At 37.8% G+C, this 20220-nt stretch overlaps 1 protein-coding gene across 1 annotated transcript in view; it reads right to left on the bottom strand.

Moving 5' to 3' along the window:
- Window positions 1–2147: 2147 nt before the first annotated feature.
- The window catches only part of PANK1 (pantothenate kinase 1), a 65668-nt gene continuing 47595 nt past the window's right edge, over window positions 2148–20220 (bottom strand). The window contains 5 exon segments of the mRNA XM_002807452.8: window positions 2148–3623; window positions 7293–7418; window positions 12330–12453; window positions 12946–13122; window positions 18424–18677. Of these exon segments, the coding sequence (XP_002807498.3) occupies window positions 3564–3623; window positions 7293–7418; window positions 12330–12453; window positions 12946–13122; window positions 18424–18677 (741 nt within the window). The 3' untranslated portion in view covers window positions 2148–3563.

Raw genomic sequence — 20220 nt, forward strand, 5'->3', positions numbered from 1 at the left:
CTTCCAGTCCCTGAATAAACCAGGTGGTTTCTTCCCTCAGCGCTTCTGCTCACTCAGCTCCCTCTGCTTGGAAAGCCCACCAGCCTCTCCACTTAGTGGTTAAGACTCCACAAAACCTTCTCTAGCACCTTCTGAGGACAAATGACCAACCCCTCTTCTGGGTAAAGCCCACTACCCTCACTTACAGACTTCCTACGGGATCTGGCTCTAGGTTACTCCAAACACTGCATCTCCCATCACTCTTCCTATTTTTTACTCCAGACACTGGCTTCTTTACAGTTCCTCAAATCCCCATTTTCATTTGATAGGAGGAAAAAATATTCCCTCAGACATATACACAATGTGTTCTCTCCTGCATTCAGCTCTCTGCTCAAAGGGCACTTCCTAGGACAGACTGTCTTTGACCACCCTAAGAAATGTCTCCCTTCCTCATTTTTCTAAATAGAACTACCTCATCTCTAGCCTTTACCCTAACTTACTTTTTCTTTGTAGTACTGATCTAACATTATATACTTAGTATCTGTCTTCCCTTCTAGAATATAAGCTCTGTAATGATGGATCTTTGTTTTGTTTATTGCTGTGAATGTGAATGAATGAATGACTGAGTGGCACTTGTGGCATGTGATGACACATGTTGGCTTGAGATTTAGCTGTCTTCCTCTGCAGGGATTGTATCCTATATCTCTCAGTCTCCAGTTCCTTCCTGGCACAGAGTAACTTCTTCATATTCCTTCTAGACCAAACGACATCAAGTATAAATTACCTCTAACAATTGTTCCCAACAAAGGGACTCTGAATCCATGTACACTGCATAAGGTGAAGAACACAGCTATATTTCCACAATCCCTTTATCTAAAACTCAGGACCAGATGTGTTTCAAAATTCAGAATCATGTATTACTTAACACCCCCGTCAGAGTCAGTATCTTGTTTTCAAACACATGAAGAGCTTTGCAACAAAACATGTGAAGAGCCCTAACTACATGTGATAAATAATGCTCAAGTCAGCTTTTGCTGCCAAGTGAGTTGTCAAGATAGATTTCCTATTATGGGATTTTGGAAGTGTGGACAAGAGCTGGGGATACGTATTAACATATGGAGACTGCTGAAATATCTCTATACTAACATGCGTTTCCCATAATCCAGAAGGTTAAGAATTACCGATTCAATACATTAGTTTAAAAAATCCATTTTTTCATTATAGGTAACATTAATGAAGCATTTACTTTGTGTCAACCTTTATGCTGAGCTCTTTAAATACGTATGTAAAACTATTATTTGTCCCATTCTACAGGTCAGGAAACTATGGTTTAGAAAGAGTTTTAGCATCTTTGCACAGGTTAACTAAGCTGGACCAACAGTGAAACTGCCTCACAATAAAAAGCCATGCTGTTTCTTCATATTGTACAAGTAAAAATTCTTTAGTTTTCCCAGTTTCTTTGTGATGCTGAGTCTTAAGAAAAGTCTCTGTAATTCAAGTGAATGTGAAAATCCTCAGGCTACAAGTTCTTATTTGTAAAAAACAGGCTGGCTGTATGTAGTCAACATTTAACTGATATTTGTACAGTGGAATAATATATTTTCTCAGCTACACCAATATTTTAAATGTTTGTAATGAGAGATCAAGTGATTTCAGATAATTTAAAATATATACAGTCACACTAACTTGCCCTGATTTCCTTTGTGGAACCATGATCTGCAGAACCAAGGTCTGCTGTTCCCTGATAGATGAGACTAGGAAGAGTAGAAGAGGCCATCAAAAGGCACTAATTATAAATAATATGTAGATTTTTAATTTACCTTGTTAAGAACACTTTAGCTGCCTGAATTTTTTTAAAGCCAGACAGAAGTTGATAAAATATATTTGTGATGACCAAATTTTGAAATTCCTTTGGAATTACCAAATGTATCAGTGATAGCATTAAGAAGTCACTTGTATAGAAACAATAAAGCTGTATTTAAAAAGTCTTTGCATAGGGCTACAGCTTCACCTGAAGACACAGTGTTTTGGACCATTCCACACTCATGGGAAAGCCTCAATTTTTGAAATGTAGAGTAGCAAAAACAACACACAGTCATTTCATGGTACAAAGCAGATATTATAAACATGAGAATTAAGAAATGAAAATAACATATACACTAAAAACATCACAACAGAAACAGGCTTTATTTTAACCAGACAAGTGAATTCTTCAATTAGCATCAACTTCTTCAAGACCTGAAGTTATGGAAATTAAAGATGGTGCTCAGAAGGCAGAGAAAGGAAGATTCATCATGGAGTAATTGTACTGTTTTTCAAAAATCCCTTTCAACAATAAGCTCAATACACAAGATCACTGGGTCTCATGCATTCCAATATTTGTATGTGACCCTCATTTCAAAGTTACCCATCAGTCTTAATGCAGTCTTTCAAAAAGAAAAAATATATAGATCAGCATAAATTATTTTTAATTTTAGAAACTGAGATTGAAGTACAGTTTTTAGTTTAAAATATTAAAAATGAAAAAAACTTTAACATTATTAAAGATGTCTTGTTACAAAGTTCCTGGGTATATTACATATACAAAACAAATAGATATTACTACCTGATACCTCAACCCATGACTTACCCTAAATCTCCTGTTATGAACAATTACTCTACTGGAAGGCTTTCCCCAATAAGTTTCAAACTTCTTGCACAAAAATTTGCTGCCATTCATATTCTGTGCATGGATGAGGACATTTCATCGTAGACTATTTCAACTTAATATAACCTAGATAAAAGAAATCCAATGAAACACTACATTTATAAAGGATAAGACAAACTTGCATATAATTTGCAACGTTTGCCAGACTCATTAAATTCATTAACACATTAAGTCTTCTCTTCACAGGCATTTTCGAGAGCTTTAGATCTTGTGCTTAACTTTGTATTGAGCTGGTCAGCACCTTGATTGATATGAACAATTATGTCTAAAAAATGTTACAGGTAGGGGGAGGGAGATCATCCAAGGACAGAAACAGAAGGAAGGACTCTCTTTTTTCATAAGACAATTAAAACAGAAAAACAAGACAAAAAAGGGTAAACAAACAAATAACAAGTGTTCACAGTAAAACATGCCAGATTTGTAGTTTCATTTGAAACCAACAGCAAATCATGAAACGTCATGAAAAATGAGTCAAGATAAAATCTCCTAGAGTAATTACTAAATGAAGTTAAAATCATCACACTGATCAGTAAACCCCAGAAGAAAAATGAACAGCGCTTACATATCAGGTCCTTCTTAAACATCATACAACTTTTCAAAATTAATGCATACAATTGGTAGGTTTGGCCACGCTGCACCATTTTTTTAAAAAAATACAGTATACAGAAAAAAAACTTTTATATTCCCCCATTTTGAATCATTAGCTCAAAACCTAAGAGTAAAAGATCATCTGGAAGGATTTTAAATTATTTACAAATCCAGCAGGTTCATCTGCCATAATGGCTTGGCTTCCGTCCCAAAGCGACTTTCACCTTCTACAGCAGCAATTTTTTAGTTTTCTGTCCTCTTGGGAGGCTGTTTCCTCCACTGCTCATTTCTATTTGTCATCAGTCATTTTGAAGAGTTCCAACAGTGCCCCAACAGCTCCAAAATAACCCTATGAAAACAATAAAAAACAATCATCTCTGAACCTTTGCCACATACCTACTGTTTTTAATAATCCTAGGAATGCCACTAATGTAGATAAAAGAGAAATTTAAAACCTAAATATGTGTCATGAAAAATGGCAGAATGATAATAATAACAACAACTATAATTTATTGGACACCTACTTATATATTAAATAAATTCACATATGAAAGAGCTTAGAACTGTGCCTGGCATATGTATGCTAAGTGTGTACTGGGGGTTGTTAGTATTACAACTATTTCATCTTCATCTTTATCATGGTAAAATTCTGATTATTATTTCACATATGAGAAAGTAATAAAGTAAATTACCCATGCAGGGTCATAGGACTTATACCAGGGCTCAACACCAAATTTATCTGACTTCAAAGCTGTATTTCATGGGAGAAAACCCTAAGCTTCCCTCAGTAGCTCTTGCAAAAGTACTTAAATTAGCCCAAGCCTCACTTTGCCCATCTGTAAAATAAAAGCCCATATATTTATGACAATTAAATGAATTAAAAAATATAAATTTTTAGAGAACTATGTCTTAGTTTGTTCACGCTGCTATATATAACAAACTACCATAAACTGGATGGTTTACAAACAATAGAAATTTGTTTCTCACAGTTCTAGAGGCTGGGAAGTCTAAGATCAAGGTGTCTGATGAGGACCTATTCCTCATAGATGGTTGTCTTCCCAGTGCAATCTCACATGGCTGGATTATGTGGTGGAAGAGGCAAGGGAGCTCTCTTAGACCATTTTTATAAGGATGCTAATCCCATTCATGAAGGCTCAGCCCTCATGACCTAATCACCTCCCAAAGGCCACCTCCCAATACCATCACCTTGTAGATTAGGATTTCAACATACAAATTTGAAGTTGGTCGGGGCATAAATAATCAGTCCACAGCAATCTGTTTCCAAAATGCAGGAGGCTCCATTCTTCTGGCACTTGCTGGACTCAATAGTTAGGACTGCAGCAGTAGGCGTTAGTATAGGCAGGATGTGGACCGATCTTTGCTGCTGCTGCTGTCAGTTCACATTTATTGAGGCCCCACTAATGCTAGAAAGTGTTCTAAGCACTTTATATGGATTTACTCATTTACCCTTCACAATAACTCTATGAGACAAATAGGATAATTGCTCATTTTACAAATGCTAAAACAGAGATGGAGAGACAGAGCCACTGTCTAAGATTTCACAGTCAGAAAAAGGCACTTAACTACCTGGCTAGATGACTTCTCTTAAGAGATGTTCAGTAACATCAGTTGAGTGAATGAGAAATTGAGTGAGGGCTCCTAAGGCCAGGGCAGGTGACCAGAAAGCCACCATATCAGTGCTTCTCAAAAGTTCTCTCTTCATAGTATTCTCTAGTAAGGCATGTGTAAGCCAGAGTAACCTTAAGAATGTAGAGAATTGTCTAAGGAATACATTATGAGGGTTATAAGAATACTCTGTTTTCAATGGCCATAGAGATTGAGATATGATACAGGGTAGCAAACGAAAGCCAGAGTCCACAAAGGCTTAGGATATTATAGGGTGATACAGGTGACTACATTTTTACCTATAGAAGTGGATTTCCCCAAAATGTTGGATTTTATTTCTTATCTTACCACCAACTAACTTCCCATGTGATGTTATAGAAAGAAGACTTTCTATTCCTGACAGTTTCCAGGCTTTGTTGTCTGCATTAGGCCAAGAAGATCTGGACTTATAGTTACCAGATAAGACACAGATAAATGCCAGATAAAATAACTGAGCATCCTGTATTTTTTATTGCTAAAAATGGCAACTCTATCTGGACTAGAATAGGAGTTTTCTTTTTCCTTTTTAATTATTATTTTTTTAAGACTGAGATGCTTTTTTCTTTTTCAAACAAAACCTTACATGGAAACTCCATAAATAATCAGATACTCTGGCTGTTGGGGGTGGGGAGTGGAGGTTATGGGACCTCATTCCCCCTCACTCAATGCCTAAAGCTTGATTTAAAAACAGTAATTACTCATTACAATTGAAATTGACAATACTAGCTCTCTCAATGTTTTTCTGCTGGAATATACACAAGAGATTAGATATCTTAAGTGATAGCTCATTATAGCACTGCAGCACTGATTTTAAAGGAGGTGACAGAGGAGGTGGAAGAAAGAAGGGCCCCCACTTTTTGGTTTATATTATGGTAGAAACTCCACGTAAGGGACTCTGAATTTACTGACACTCTCCATTTCCTTTGTAAACAGGTTCACTAACACTCAGGTACACCGACCTCCCAAGGCCAATAGGCTATTCTTAGTAGCCCAAGTACTACTGTTCTCACCAGAGCTGCTTACTTGCCAAGAGTCAGCTGTGTTTATTCTTAAATTTGTTTATGACAGGTTGACTGTTAATGTGATAATATAGTTTAATTATACACCACCTAAACCAATAAAAAGAGCATGAATTAATGGTCAGTTCTATGAAAATTCAGTTAAATTCTTGAGAAATATCCAAAAAAGTAGTCAGAAATCATTGCTGTCTATTTAGGTGGATGTCACAACATAAAAGATAGAGAAAAAAACTGTAAGAATTCTGCAAATAACTTGCTTCATAAGTATCTTTAACTTCTTAATCCACTTTAAGGAAACAAACTGGAAATCAAAGGAGGTGCATGATACTGTAGATTATGAAGGAAAGATAACTACAGGACTCCAACTGGCAGAAACCATGCTCAAAAATAGGCGTTGGTCTCATAGCAAAAGATTGCTAAGTAAATCCACGTTTACCCATTTTATGGTAAAATAAAATGGTTAAAGAAAGGTATTTTAAATGATTACTCATTTTATCTGACTTTAAAACTTTTAAAAAACGTTATTATAAACTGACAACTTATAACTGTATATATTTATGTGGTACAAAGTGAGGTTATGGTTTATGAATACAATGTGAAATATTTAAAGTGAGATAATTAATATGCATATCACTTCAAATACTTAGATTTTTGGTGAGAACATTTAAAATTTATAATTTTGAAAAAATGTATGTTCCCATTTCCCTTACCCCCAGCCTCTGAAACCACCATTTGACTCTCTGTTTCTCTGAGTTTGATTGTTTTAGATTCCACAAATAAGTAAGAATATGTGGTATTTGTCTTTCTGTGCCTGGCTTATTTCACTTAGCATTATGTTTTCCAGTTTCATCCATGTTGTTGCAAATTACAGAATTTCTTTTTAAGTGCAGAATAGTATTTCATTGTGTATATGTACCACACTAAACAATCCATTCATGTGCTGATCAACACTTAGGATGACTCCATAACCTGGTTATTGTGACTGGTGCTGCAATAAACATGGGAGTGCAGACATCCCTGATTTTAAATCTTTTGGGTGAATCCTCAGACACAGGACTTTTTTGAAACCACATGCCGCTTTCTACAATGGCTATACTAACTTATATTTCCAGTGACTTTAAAAAAAATTAAATTAACCAACTACCCATCCTGGTTGTTGGATAAGAAGGCTTCCATTTTATATACATTTTTTTTCTTATCCTTTGTGTAAATGCAAGTGTAAATGGCAACTTTTCTACGTGACTAATTTAAAAAAACGAAGAGACCTGCTGATATGTTAGACAACCCAAAATATACTCCACATATGAGAATAAGTCTATGTAAGCTCAACCTACCTCATGTTCTAAAAACAGAGCTTTTAGTTGTCCTTTGGACCAAAAATCCATGGCATATGCTAGCAGCTTCATGGAGACCATATTGATTCTGAGAAAATTTCCAACAAACACAACTCTGTCTATATTCTGGAAAAAAACGTTAAAGGAAACAATTGAATTATGGCATAAAAATAGCATGTGGCAAAGACCCACTGTTCTGTATGTCACTGCATGGTACCTTGAAGAGTGACTTTTCCTTGTTTTTTTTTTTTGGTGCAATTATTTCAACATTGCCAAAATGAAGTTAAACCAACCTTATAGTGCGTTCTATAAGAAAACGAACCTAAGATTTTAGCTGGGCAGGGCAGAAAATCATATTGGATTTATTTGTAGGTGTTATGTCAGACTGCCTTAGGTTTGCTATGAAATTAAGCTCTCAAACTCACATATGTAAAATTTTAACTAGAGTTCAAGTTCAGCTAGGTTTTCATGTGCCATACCTCAATCCCCCAACTCCTAGGTATAAAAGACTCTTATAACCAACTACAAGTAAAATGGCTACAGTATGGTTTATTCATGTAATGAATAATGGTCAGTTTGCTCTGTGCTGGACACTAGAAATACAAGAAAGAAAGAATACTCAGTCTCTGCCCTCAGGATATACATGGTGGTATATCCTGTTTGGTTAACACATAAGTTAAAATACAGTAACAAAAAATACTCTCTTTTGTGTCATCATGGATGTGGCTTTGCATTCTGCACACACACTAATGAACATTCCTCTCCTATTTATGCAGACAGGCTTCAAATCCCATAAGCTTCCAGCTCCAGTGTACTCGTTATACTTCCCACTCCCCCAGATATTCTTAAGCTCGAACCTGAGCTCAGCCTGTCTACCATGCAGAGGCTGCTCACCTTTCACTCACTTACTGACTCACTCACTCACAGAGCCAGTTGCTTGGTCACTCATATCAAAGGTAAGAGAGTCTTTGAAGATGGTATTATTTTCTGCTTAGTCTATCAAGAGTAATCAGGGTTTGGTACCATCACCTTTTAACTGCCTCAAGTTTTAACAATGAATGTTCATGAACCCATTAGCTACTGAAAATTTTCCGTGGGTAGAAGAGGAGTGGAGGTACGTTTAATACATTTTCATTTAAAAAAAAAAAAAACCTAGCCACAAATCACCCAAGCTAAGAGGTGGCAAGTAACACTCTAAGAAACTCAAGACTAAAGATAAATTTAATTAAGTTGAAAAGTTTTGTCCTTTCTCCCAAAACAAGAGAGACCAAGGGAGGATTTGCTCAAAGCTCAGTTCTGCATTACCCTACTAGAAAGTCAGAAGGAGTAGAAGTGGCATTAAAACTGGAAGAGCATTCCGTGTTTCAGATAAATTCCAGATGGATCAAAGATTTTAAAAAAAAGAAGGGAAGGGAAGGGGGGAGGGCAGGGGGCAGGGAAGGGGAAGGGAAGGGGAGAGGGAAGGGGGAGGGAAGGGGAAGGGAAGGGGGGAGGGAAAAGGAAAGGGAAAGGGGAAGGGAAAGGAAAAGAAAGGAAAGGGGGGAAAGGGAAAGGAAGGAGAGATTAGTGAAAACCATGAAGAATTGGAAAAAAATGTTGCAGTTAAAAATGCATAATGAAATCATTTCAAAATAATTGCTATATTTACTTTCAAAAGTTAAATTTATTCAGAGGGAAAACGTCACCACAAACAAATCCAAATGGGAAGCAACAAAGAGAAAATGTTTTCAGTACATATCACAGAAAATGGATTTGTTACCTAATTAAGAGTCCTTATAAATCAATAAAAAAGACCAATAACCCAATAGAGTAATGAGTAAATAATATTAATAGTTAATATCAAAATAAAGTATAATTTTTAACCTATTACATTGAAAAAATCGAAGAGAAAGTTTCTTTGTGGAGAAACTTGTACCCTTATAAACATGCTTGGTGGGAATATAAATTAGAACCACCTTTATGGAGGGAACTTTATATCTGTAAATATTACAGTCAACATAGCCTATGACTCAGCAAGTTCCCTTCTAGGAATTTATCCTATAGATACACTCACATGTAGGCAAAATAATATGTGTGTATATATATGTGTGTATATACCATACACAAATATACTGTGAATTTTTAAATAGTAAAAGAATGGAAAAGCCTAAATATCATTGGGAAATTGAACAAATCAATAACAGCATATCTATATGTTAAGATGCTATATGGCCATTAAAAATGAAGCGATTTAAAATATACTGATATGAACAATTTAAAGATGCATTATGTCAAAAAGCAAAAGGCAGTATTTTTAGAAGTGCTTATTAAAATACATAGGGTAGGCCAACATGGTAAAATCCCGTCTCTATTAAAAATACCAAAATTAGCCGGGTGTGGTAGGAGGCACCTGTAATCCCAGCTACTCAGGAGGCTAAGGCAGGAGAATCTCTGGAACCCAGGAGGCGGAGACTGCAGTGAGCCCAGGGGGCGCCATTGCACTCCGGCTTAGGGGACAAGAGATTTTGTCTCAAAATAAATAAATAAATAAAATAAAATATATAGGATAGAATGATATAACATCTGGGATTTGCTTTCCAGTATTTTAGCAAAGAAGAAGGAAGATGGAGAAGAGAGGACCAGAAGGAGGAGGAAGAAAATAGAGAGAGATAAAGCATGCATTGTGAAGCCTTTATGATTGCAGAATCTGCACTAATGGATAAATGGAGGTTCTTTATACTGTTCTCTTTCCTTTACATATGTTGATGAATTTTCTTCTTTTTTTTTTAAATAGAGACAGGGTTTCACCATGTTGGCCAAACTGGTCTGGAACTCCTGACCTCAGGTGATCCATTCGCCTCAGCCTCCCAAAGTGCTGGGATTACAGGCGTGAGCCACCACACCCAGCCTATGAATTTTCTTAACAAAAAGATGGTAAACAAAACAAGATGTAGAATAGTATATAGAGGGTGAATTGTATAGCATATAATTATATCTCAATAAAGCTGTCATTTTACAAAAAGAATGTTATATAGAATTTGCTACCTTTGTAAAGATAAATGTATCCTACATTACATACAATATAAACAAAAGATATATTGTAGTACATACAATAAAAATAAAACAAAAAAAAACTGAAACCAGTGGTACCCTCTAGTGAGGTTAACACTGAGAGACAGAAGTGGAAATGGTAACTTACTTCTTTGTGTATCCTTCTAATGTCTTAGAAGAGAAGTCTGGATTATGTGTTTGTATTATCTATTTAAAAATATGAATTGGAAAATTTAAAGTTGATAGAGAAGCATTTCATAGCATCTCAAGAATCACGGCAAAATGTTAGATTTGGTAAATTCGGCGTCCCTCAATGAAATGTCTGAAATCACAGGTTCTCAAGTGACTCCAGAGAGCAAAGCAAGGACTGAGGGACTTGGTGGCTGCTCTCATGGGGAAACACAACACTGCCAGTTGCTGGTGCGTCCACTGGCAGTCTGCACTGACTGAACACCCTCTGATGGAGCCTTGGCCCCAAGGGTAACTAGTGATTCCCTTCACTCATTCAGCCCCACAGAAACATAAACTAGTTGCTCAAACCAGTGTATAACATGGCTACATTTTCAATTCAGCACTTTTGCTATACTCCACCAATCAATAACATTGAAATTCAAATCAAAAGTGAAAAATAAAATCAGTCACTCTCTCCCAAAGGGATTCTAATACCTGTGAAAAGACTTGCTGACTCACTCCAGCCAAAGGCGCAAGAAGCCAGCTGCGTGGAAAGCAGGGGAAAGGGCATGTATTGCTCTGTAGGGCAGGGGATGTTACTAGCTGACCTTTGAGAGCCCGTGAGTACAGCCAACTACACACATATTGGTCTTAGGGTTTGTTTTGCTACTTGGAAAAACACCCTTTAAAGGTTAATGTCAAGAAATAAACTGTTATGTTGAATCCCATGACTCAAGTGGACTTTGAAAAAACATCTCCGGAATGCTTTTTTCTCTGAGTATCAGCCTCCCATTTAAACTTCGTCTCAACTGAGGGCTTCCAAAAAGATATGTCCCTGATCTACAGGCCAGTAACATACTCTTTTCAGTGTTATACAAGGAGAGTGAGTTTTTTGTCACACCAGAACTCAAGAGGCAGGGCTAGCACCCATATACCGTAAAGACTGCCTCATACACTGACATTCCAATATTCAACTGGGAGGGGGCTCAAGGGGGTTTCTGAATACCTATCTTATTTCTTGATCTGAGTGATGGCTATGCAGGGGTATGTGTGTATAAATTAAATTGTAAGCTTATAATGTTAGCCTTCTTCTATGTGTATGTCATATCTCTGTTAAAAGTTACATATATAAAAACTCCATTACAGATCTACTGTGGTTCTTTAATACTCTCCTATGACCTATTCCATGCCCTTACTCCTCTTTCTTGTCTTTCTAATATACCTCAGTGTGAAGAGTTCTACTTTACACATCTTCTATTTTAGAAAAGTTTCAATGTTTTCCAACAGAACCTTGCAATGCTTCAAAACATGTTAACAAAACTGTCTGTCACCAGCTCCACCCCTTCTTGTGCCTGGGGGCCTGGATGGCCTTGACTGTAGCAAGCTCTCTGTGCTTTGATAGCCCTGTACAATGCTGCTTGAACTCCATGCCACAAGGCAACACTGTAAAGAAGCTGAAAGCAGAGAGAATATCGAATATTGCAAGTCGAGCATTTTACCTGCAGTTATGTGCAAGGATGCTCAGAACTTTTCCTCACATTTCAGTGGGCACATGGCAACAATGATGGTTAGAGAGACTATGACATGGGTTGTAATTGTATCATGTTTTCACAGTTGGATGGTTTATCATTTGTTATCATCCAGTGCCTTATTAAAAATAAAACACATATTCCCTCCCTCCCCCAACACACACCCCTCCTGTCCTGTAAGGTGTGACTATAGTAAAGGGAAGCTTTCCTAAGGACATGCAGTTGCGTTAGAGTCAACAGGCATTACACTGCCAAGATGATGTGTATGAATGACACACAGCTTTCCCCAGGTTGAGTAAGGCCTTACCTCATTCAACGCACACATCCGAGCAATAGAGCCAATGTTGTTGGTGATGGTGACCAATGTGGCCCGGGCGAGGTCTTCCTTGCTGATGGAATCTCGCTTTTCTTTACTCATCATGTTGCCAAAGCTATGTTGGAAATATTAGCGAGAGTGTTCAAAATCAGCTTCGGGCAGGGCCCATCCTTCCACCAAAGTATTATGGAAGGCTCTACGAGTAACTGTTCAAACTCAAGTGATCTGATTTTGCAACCATGGTTTATAAGCAGACAGGATTGCAGTATGCATGGCTGACTGCCCTTTTCTTAATACGGACAAAGTAGCATGTCCATTGATGGGGGAAAAAAATTTAATGCCTCTAGATATCTGGACAAGAATGGAACAGGTGAAACTATTGCAGTTTTCTAGAACCTTCTTTCAAAGTTGCCTTATTTTAAGAATAAGCATCAAGAGCTAAACATCTCAGTGCTTCAAGGGCAAGAGATCAAATCTGAGCTCTGATACAATAGGTATTTGCACCAGGCTGGTGGATTGACATTTTAAAACACAACTTAGTGAATGGCCAGGGTGGAGAGGCTGCCTTGTGTTTAATCACTACTGCTCCTAGCTACTTAATCTCTACCTTGATGCTACAGCAGATCCTTGAAGGCCAAATCGTTCATAGTCTCCTCCGTAAATGTCCTTCACCAGCTTATCAACATTGGTGCTGTCGCCTTTAGCTGCCATTTCCAGAGCTTCTTCAAAGGTCTCACAACCAGTCAGCAAGCAACATAGGCCTAGGAATGTTCCACCTCCAAGACTGAAGGAACAATAAGGTTTATTTTTAAATTTTACTTTAAGATATGCCCATCCAAGTCCCCAACTATGTCAAGACTATTAATATGGGTGAATAAAAACAGACGAACAAAGGGGCACTTGAATTAGTGCTAGGTTACAACAGAGCTTTAGGATAGACTGGATATGAAAAGAGGGCAGAGACTAAAAATAAACATCAAGGAAAATTTGCCCCTAAATTTGAGAACAAAAACCAAAGAAAGACTCTCACTGATTTCTGTTGTGAGACCTTCAACTAGCCACTAACCTGAGTGCTTTGTTCAGCCTTCCCACCTATGAAATTGGGCCAAATCATGATCTCTTCTATTTGGGTGGTCTGAAAGCAGCAAATAACCAAGAACTACCTCCTATTAAAAAACCATATGCAGCTGAATATAAATACCTAGAAAAAGAATTCGTGTGTACATAAAGCATGGTTCACAGCTATGAAGCCAAACCCTCTGATGACAAGACTGACCCACGATTGTGCCAGGAGTGGTCAGCCTTAAAAGCTGTCTTTTGCCTGACCTTGCCTCTCTACCAGAGATAATCTCATTTAACCGCCTTGAATATTTCTAGAAGGGAACCACGGATATGATACTGAATTTTTTTCTAGCAGATTCTTCAGAAGGTTTAATATATTACTTACCACTCAATAGTAAAAAACAGTAACAAAGGTCATAAAGTGGTTCCAATGGTTGGGCTACATTTTAAAAGCTTTCACTTGTTTATGGGGAAAGTTCCTCTAAAATAGCCTAGACAAAATTAGAAAGTAAATATAGTAGCCAAGAATGAACTCAATTGTGTATTAATATCAAAGTTACTTAATGGAAAGAAAAGCAGATTCATAGAAAAACTAATACCAATGAGCTCCCAGCAGGAAAATAGGCATTCATTCCTAGTTAATAGACCTAGGTTTTCCTCTTTCTTTACCATGGAGAAGAGCAAATGAAGAAGAGCTGCTCACATCCATCTGTTCTGAAGCCCCAAAGAGCTACTAGCTTTGGAAATTCAATTTGTGATTGAGCACTGGCTTTTACTGCTAAGAATGAAATCAATTTGGGATTAGGGTTATGTTTAATACTGTCAACGGTTAATAAGGTACAAAACTGTAGATAGGTACACAGCTCTTGAAGATGTATCAAAAGCAAAACTGGGTGGGTGTGGTGGCTCACATCTGTATTCCCAGCACTTTTGGAGGCTGAGATGGGTGAATTACTTGAGGTCGGGAGTTCGAGACCAGCCTGGCCAACATGATGAAACTCCGTCTCTATTAAAAATACAAAAATTACCCAGGTGTGGGGGCCCACACATGTAATCCCTGGGGAAACTGAGGAAGGAGAATACTTGAACCCAGGAGGTGGAGGTCACAGTGAACTGGTATAGTGCCACTGCACTCCAGCCTGGGTGACAGAGCGAGACTTGGTCTCAAAAAACAAAATAAAATAAAGTAACAAAGCGAAACTATGTGTAATATTCTTAAATTGTCATTTGTATAAAAGTATACTTGGCCAAAAAAAAAAAAGAAAGAAAAGTATATTTGAGGCCAGGCATGGTGGCTCACGCCTGTCATCCCAGCACATTGGGAGGCCAAGGCAGGTGGATCACCTGAGGTCAGGAGTTTGAGACCAGCTTGACTGACATGCCAAAACCCCGTCTCTACCAAAAATACAAAAATTAGCCAGGTCTGGTGGTGCACACCTGTAATCCCAGTTACTCAGGTAACTCCCAGTTACCTGAACCCTGGTGGAGGTTGTAGTGAGCTAAGATTGCACCACTGTACTCTAGCCTGGGTGACAGAGCTGGACTCCATCTTAAAAAAATACATATGTGTGTGTATGTGGGTGTGTGTATATATATATATATATATGTATGTATGTTATGGCATGTGTGTGTATATATATGTATATATGTAATATACACACACATGCCATAACATACATACATATATACATATATATGATTGAAATTATGGATATTCATGGAAAATTATGTACTTAGGAACCACCAGTAGCAGCTACCTAAACTGTAGGTGCAATTCCATGAGTAAAAGAAGAGCTCCATGTACCTTATTACCTTTACAAGTTAGTCACAGTAGAAACTTTGAATTTCCTCTAAGAAAATTTATCTTTATTTACATTTGATGCAGCATGTCATGCTACATTGCTGGTTTCAGCCTACCTACAAAGCTAATGTGGGACCATGTTTTATTTGTATTTGTCTTTCTTCTCCCCATGTATTTTTAGAAAGACATCTTTGCTCCTATTTCTAGCTTGTAAATATCTTTCATCTCCACTAATAACCTTTCTTTGGACATTAAGGATTTGTATTAAGGCATTCAACAACCCACTCCAAAGGTAAGCAACTGAAGACACTGGCTGACTTAGAAAGAAGGTAACCCATTGGCTGATGTGTTGGTATGAAAAAGGGCAAGTGCATTATGTATGACTGGAAAATGACAGGAGACTCCATATAAAGAATTGGAGCAAATGAGGTAAAGCGAGCATGCATTTGCACAGCAAGTGCACTGCAGATAGAAGGAAAGAATGCACGGTCGCAGAAGAGCCGAATGTCTCCCAGCACTTTATTAATATCCTCAACCTGCTATCCATTATTTAATTAAGTGATTCCTTGCTTACAATCAGATACATCTGTTTCAGTAGGCATACAGTAAAACCCTCAGCATATCAGAGACGAAAACAACGCAAGAAAAAGCTGTAGAATATTATCATCATTTTAAAATAAAACAAAACAAAGAAACAACATCCTAGTGGGGGATTTTAAGAAACAGTAGAAGAAACCTTCAATTTAGTGCTCATGCCCTTAAAACAGATTCCAAAATGATGAGATGAGATATACTGCTACTTTCACCAAAGTTTCAAAATTAGTTGCATTCCTCTTTTAACAGACTACACAGTCTAATGTCACCTGTCAAATACTATTTTTTCCATTGATTTCTATTAAAAAATTGTATTACTAAGAAAAAAATGTTGCTACCAAATCTGGGAGGCAAAAAAAATTATACTGAAATACACCATTTGAAACCATGTTTAAAAGAAAACTGACATCCTGTGTGGTTTCTTAAAAATAAACATCTTTAATGTTTAATGGGAAAATCAGGTATAAGATTAATAAAAAACCTGGGGTGTCAGCTACTAGTTCACACTAGGAGTAGCAAAACTTAAAGCTAAGCCATTTGTTAGTGGTTCCCAAAGTGTGTTTTACACACTCATACTAATCATAGTTCCTAACTTCACTGCTAACCGTAATTGTTTATGTCAGAGGTTTTCTAACTGGAATCAAAAGAAGCCTTTAGCAAAACATCTCTGGATCAGGATCACAGCACCACAGACCTGATGTTTCATTCCCCCCGCTCTTGTGGTAGGCCCTGAATGCGTTCTCTATCAGCCTGCAGGCTTCAGTAGCACCTTTCCAAAACTACTGGTTGAAGAGACAGTTTATAGGGAAGCCTGAACATGCAGACAGAATTTGTTGATGACTGGAGAACACTGGACATTAATGGGCATTTACTGATATTAACATGCATCATTAAACACGTAATAGAAGCTAAACACCACAGTTAGCTTCTTCGCAGCTATTTAAGAAGACCCAGATCTGTGGAGCCTCTAAGTTTAAGAATGTGTACCTGTGATGTAATTCATGACATTAACTGTTAATCAATAAAACTGTAAATATGTCTAATTGTGAACAATGTATAGCTTGTTACCTTGGGACTAACTTTACCAATTCAATTACCCCTTCTGGGAGGAAGTCTGTAGTTTCTTAAAAATTATACATTTATCAAATCACTCTCTAACGTAAACCAGCTCAGCTGAAACATTTATGTCTCTGATAGTCCTGACAGTCCTCATGAGGCCATGGAGTCAGTTTTGTTAATTGTGTGAGAAAGCAAGCTTCTATATTTTCAGTGATAAAATGTATACTTGGTAACAATTAACTTACACAACAAAGCCTGTACTCTGGACACAAGCAGGCTTCAGTACGAATATGTATGTGTGTGTGCGTGTGTGTGCGCGTGCATGCATGCCAGAGTTTCTCAGCAGCAGCATTACTGACATTTGGGCTTGATAATTTTCTGCTGCCTTACGTACTACAGGATTTTGGCACCATCTTTGACCGCTACCCACTAGATGCCAGTAGCACTCCATCACCAGTTGTAACAACCAAAGAGAAAAAGATGTCAAACAGGTCCTGGGGGGATGGTGAAATCTTCCCCCTCCCCAGTAGGGAACCACTCATTTATCACAAGTCATGGAAATGCACTGCAAAAGCAATACTCTTCTCCTAATGGGTGAGTAGTCCTGCAGAGTTTCAGTACTGGAAAGTTTGTAGAAGCAATCTAAGACACAACCCCCTTCATGGCAGAAATGAGAATACTGAGACCCAGAGAAGTGACATGATATCTGCATCTATCAAAAACACTGGTTTCAACATCAAGTCCCAAAGCACATTCTACATGGCACTAGTCCCTTAAGTTGTTTCTCTAAAATTGGTTCTATGGTTCCACATGTTGGAGAAATGCTTCATACTAAATCCTCCTCTAAAAATTAAGGAAAACCTGTTTAGTTTTGTTTACATTAGAATGTCTCAGAGAGATCTAACCTCAGATGCTTTTCCCATGTTGAATCCCCATTAACAGGAAGCTGAGCCCCTTGGCTCTTACAGGGGCCTTGAGGTTTGTGTACTAAAAAAACAAGGCTCTGTGCCCCACTGTGGCCACAGGGCTGTTTCCCTGTCTACTCCACTCCAAAATTCCCTAAGAGGTATGCTGGCTATGCCAGTTTTCAGGTGGAGTATTTGCCTGAGGGTAAAAAAGCATTCTTTGTAGAACTAGTTTAGTTTGCTGATTGGAATGGTGTATTATTTCAAGCAAGTCTTTCTAAGCTAGGCATCAAGGAGGGTCCAAAAGAAGGTTTCTTCTGAAGTTGCCTCTGATCATCCCAAGTATCCTTCCATCTGAATTCTACTGACTCTGCCAATCATCTGGCACTTACTGTACACCCCCATGTTGGCAAATTTCTGATGTGTGTAATCCTTCTTCTTTCAACCTGACCAAAGTTTCTATCAAGGCAAGGACTGTGTTTTATTAACATTTATATAAATCACCCACATACCACTTTAACACACCATTCAATAAATTCTTTTTGGTTGGTCAAGGAAGCCAAGATACTTCTTTTAAAAATGTATTCAATATAAATAAACTTTTACTATAAACTGCTCATCAAGAAAGAAGTCTGGGTTTAAGCACAAGTGGAAACATGTTTACCTGGTCCCTGTAACTCTTTTATAGTTGTCCTTGGAGTACACGGCTAGAATGCTGACACCTGAGCCCATGTTAACCAGCAACATAGGGTATGGGTTATCAAGGCAATACGGCTTTTTTTGACACAATTCAGGATTTGTGGGATTTTCAAAATAGTAACATTCTGGCTTGCCGTTGAAGCCAACAGAGTCGACATAAAGCAGGCCCTGAATCAGACAGTCCAGTTCATCCAGTTTATGCAGCTGCAGGTCAGCAATCTAAAACAAAACAACAACAAAAAAACCTTGTGAGATAGGTGACCACGTCAGGGGAAGCCCCTGAGGTTTTAGTTGTATTTAAGATGGGGTCATTCACATTAAAAGCATGTAGACGCCCTTAAAACAAGTTGTAAAATCTTGCAGATAATCAGCCACTGCACTGGAAAAGTAGCCTTGGCTGGATGTCACACCTGCCCACAGGGCATCTTAAAGGACAAGAGCTTGCCTGGTTGCTTGAAATGCACCCATCAGCATATGTCATAGGTCGAATGGTGGTCCCTGAAAGATGGCACTATGTCCTAATTCTCAGCACTTGTGAATGTGACTTTATTTGGAAAAATACTCTTTGCAGATCGAATTAAGTATCTTGAGATGAAGTGACCATCCTGGATTACTGGGGTGGGCCCTGAGTCCAATGGCAAGCATACAAACACATAGGAGAGGCATAAAAGATGCAGACACTAGAGTGCTGCACTACAGGCCAATGAATGCTGACAGCCATCAGAAGCTGGAAGGGGTAAGGAACAGCATCTCCCCGAGAGCCTCTGAAGGAATTACAGTCCTGTCAATACTTTGAATTTGAACTTCTGGCATCAAGAACTATGAGTGAATAAATTTCTGTTGTTTGAACCATTAAGTTTGTGGTAATTTGTTGTAGCAGCCACAGGAATTAAATACAGGATGCTGCCAAGAAAGAGGTGCTCCCACAGGGTGAGCAGACTAAGAATATTCAGAAAGCAACAAAAATGCTATACTTCTTTGAAGTATAGCATGAAGTCCCAAGGGACTGGGAACTGGAGTGAATCACTATTGAGCCCACAAAGCCCAACTACACTTTTCCCATGCTTGGGCTCTGGAGTTAGAGCTGGCTTTGAATTCTAGCTCTAAAATTTACTTAACTAAAGGATTTGAGACAAGTTACTTAACTTCTCAAACCTCAGTGCCCTCATGTGTAAAATGGGGATGATAATAATAACACTCATTACACAGTGTTGCTGTGACGATTACCTAATAATATATGTAAAGTGCTTATATAGGTCTCGACAAATACAAAAGGTTCAAAAAATGTTGGCCCTTTTCTTAATTTCTGGGGCAGTCCCAGAGTGTCCTATTATGTTCCTGAGACAAAAATGTACAGGGGGCAAAACGGTAAAGGGGAATGAGCTGGCTGAGGGCTAGGCTTAAGGTCTGGTAGCCATTTTGCATTCTCAAAAGTTTAATTTATGATCTTCAAATGTATTACTACTGGCCTAGAGTCTGGATTCCCTGATCATTTTCCATGGACAAAGGAAAGAAAGAAAGAAAGAAAAAAATAACACCAACATGAAACTGAACAAATGAAGATAATTTAAAAGATCCAATATAATTTTTTAAAACTCTTTAAAAATATAATAGCAACTATTTACTGTTTACTACATGCCAAACCCTTGTACCAGATTATTTAATTCTCCCTAAAACCCAAAAAGTAGGTACTATCAACCTTATTCTACAGTTAAGATTCAGAGAACTTAAATAACTCTCCCTAGGTGACACAACTAGCAAA

This window comes from Callithrix jacchus, chromosome 12 (genome assembly GCF_049354715.1).
Source record: "Callithrix jacchus isolate 240 chromosome 12, calJac240_pri, whole genome shotgun sequence".
In the NCBI taxonomy this organism is placed as follows: domain Eukaryota; kingdom Metazoa; phylum Chordata; class Mammalia; order Primates; family Cebidae; genus Callithrix; species Callithrix jacchus.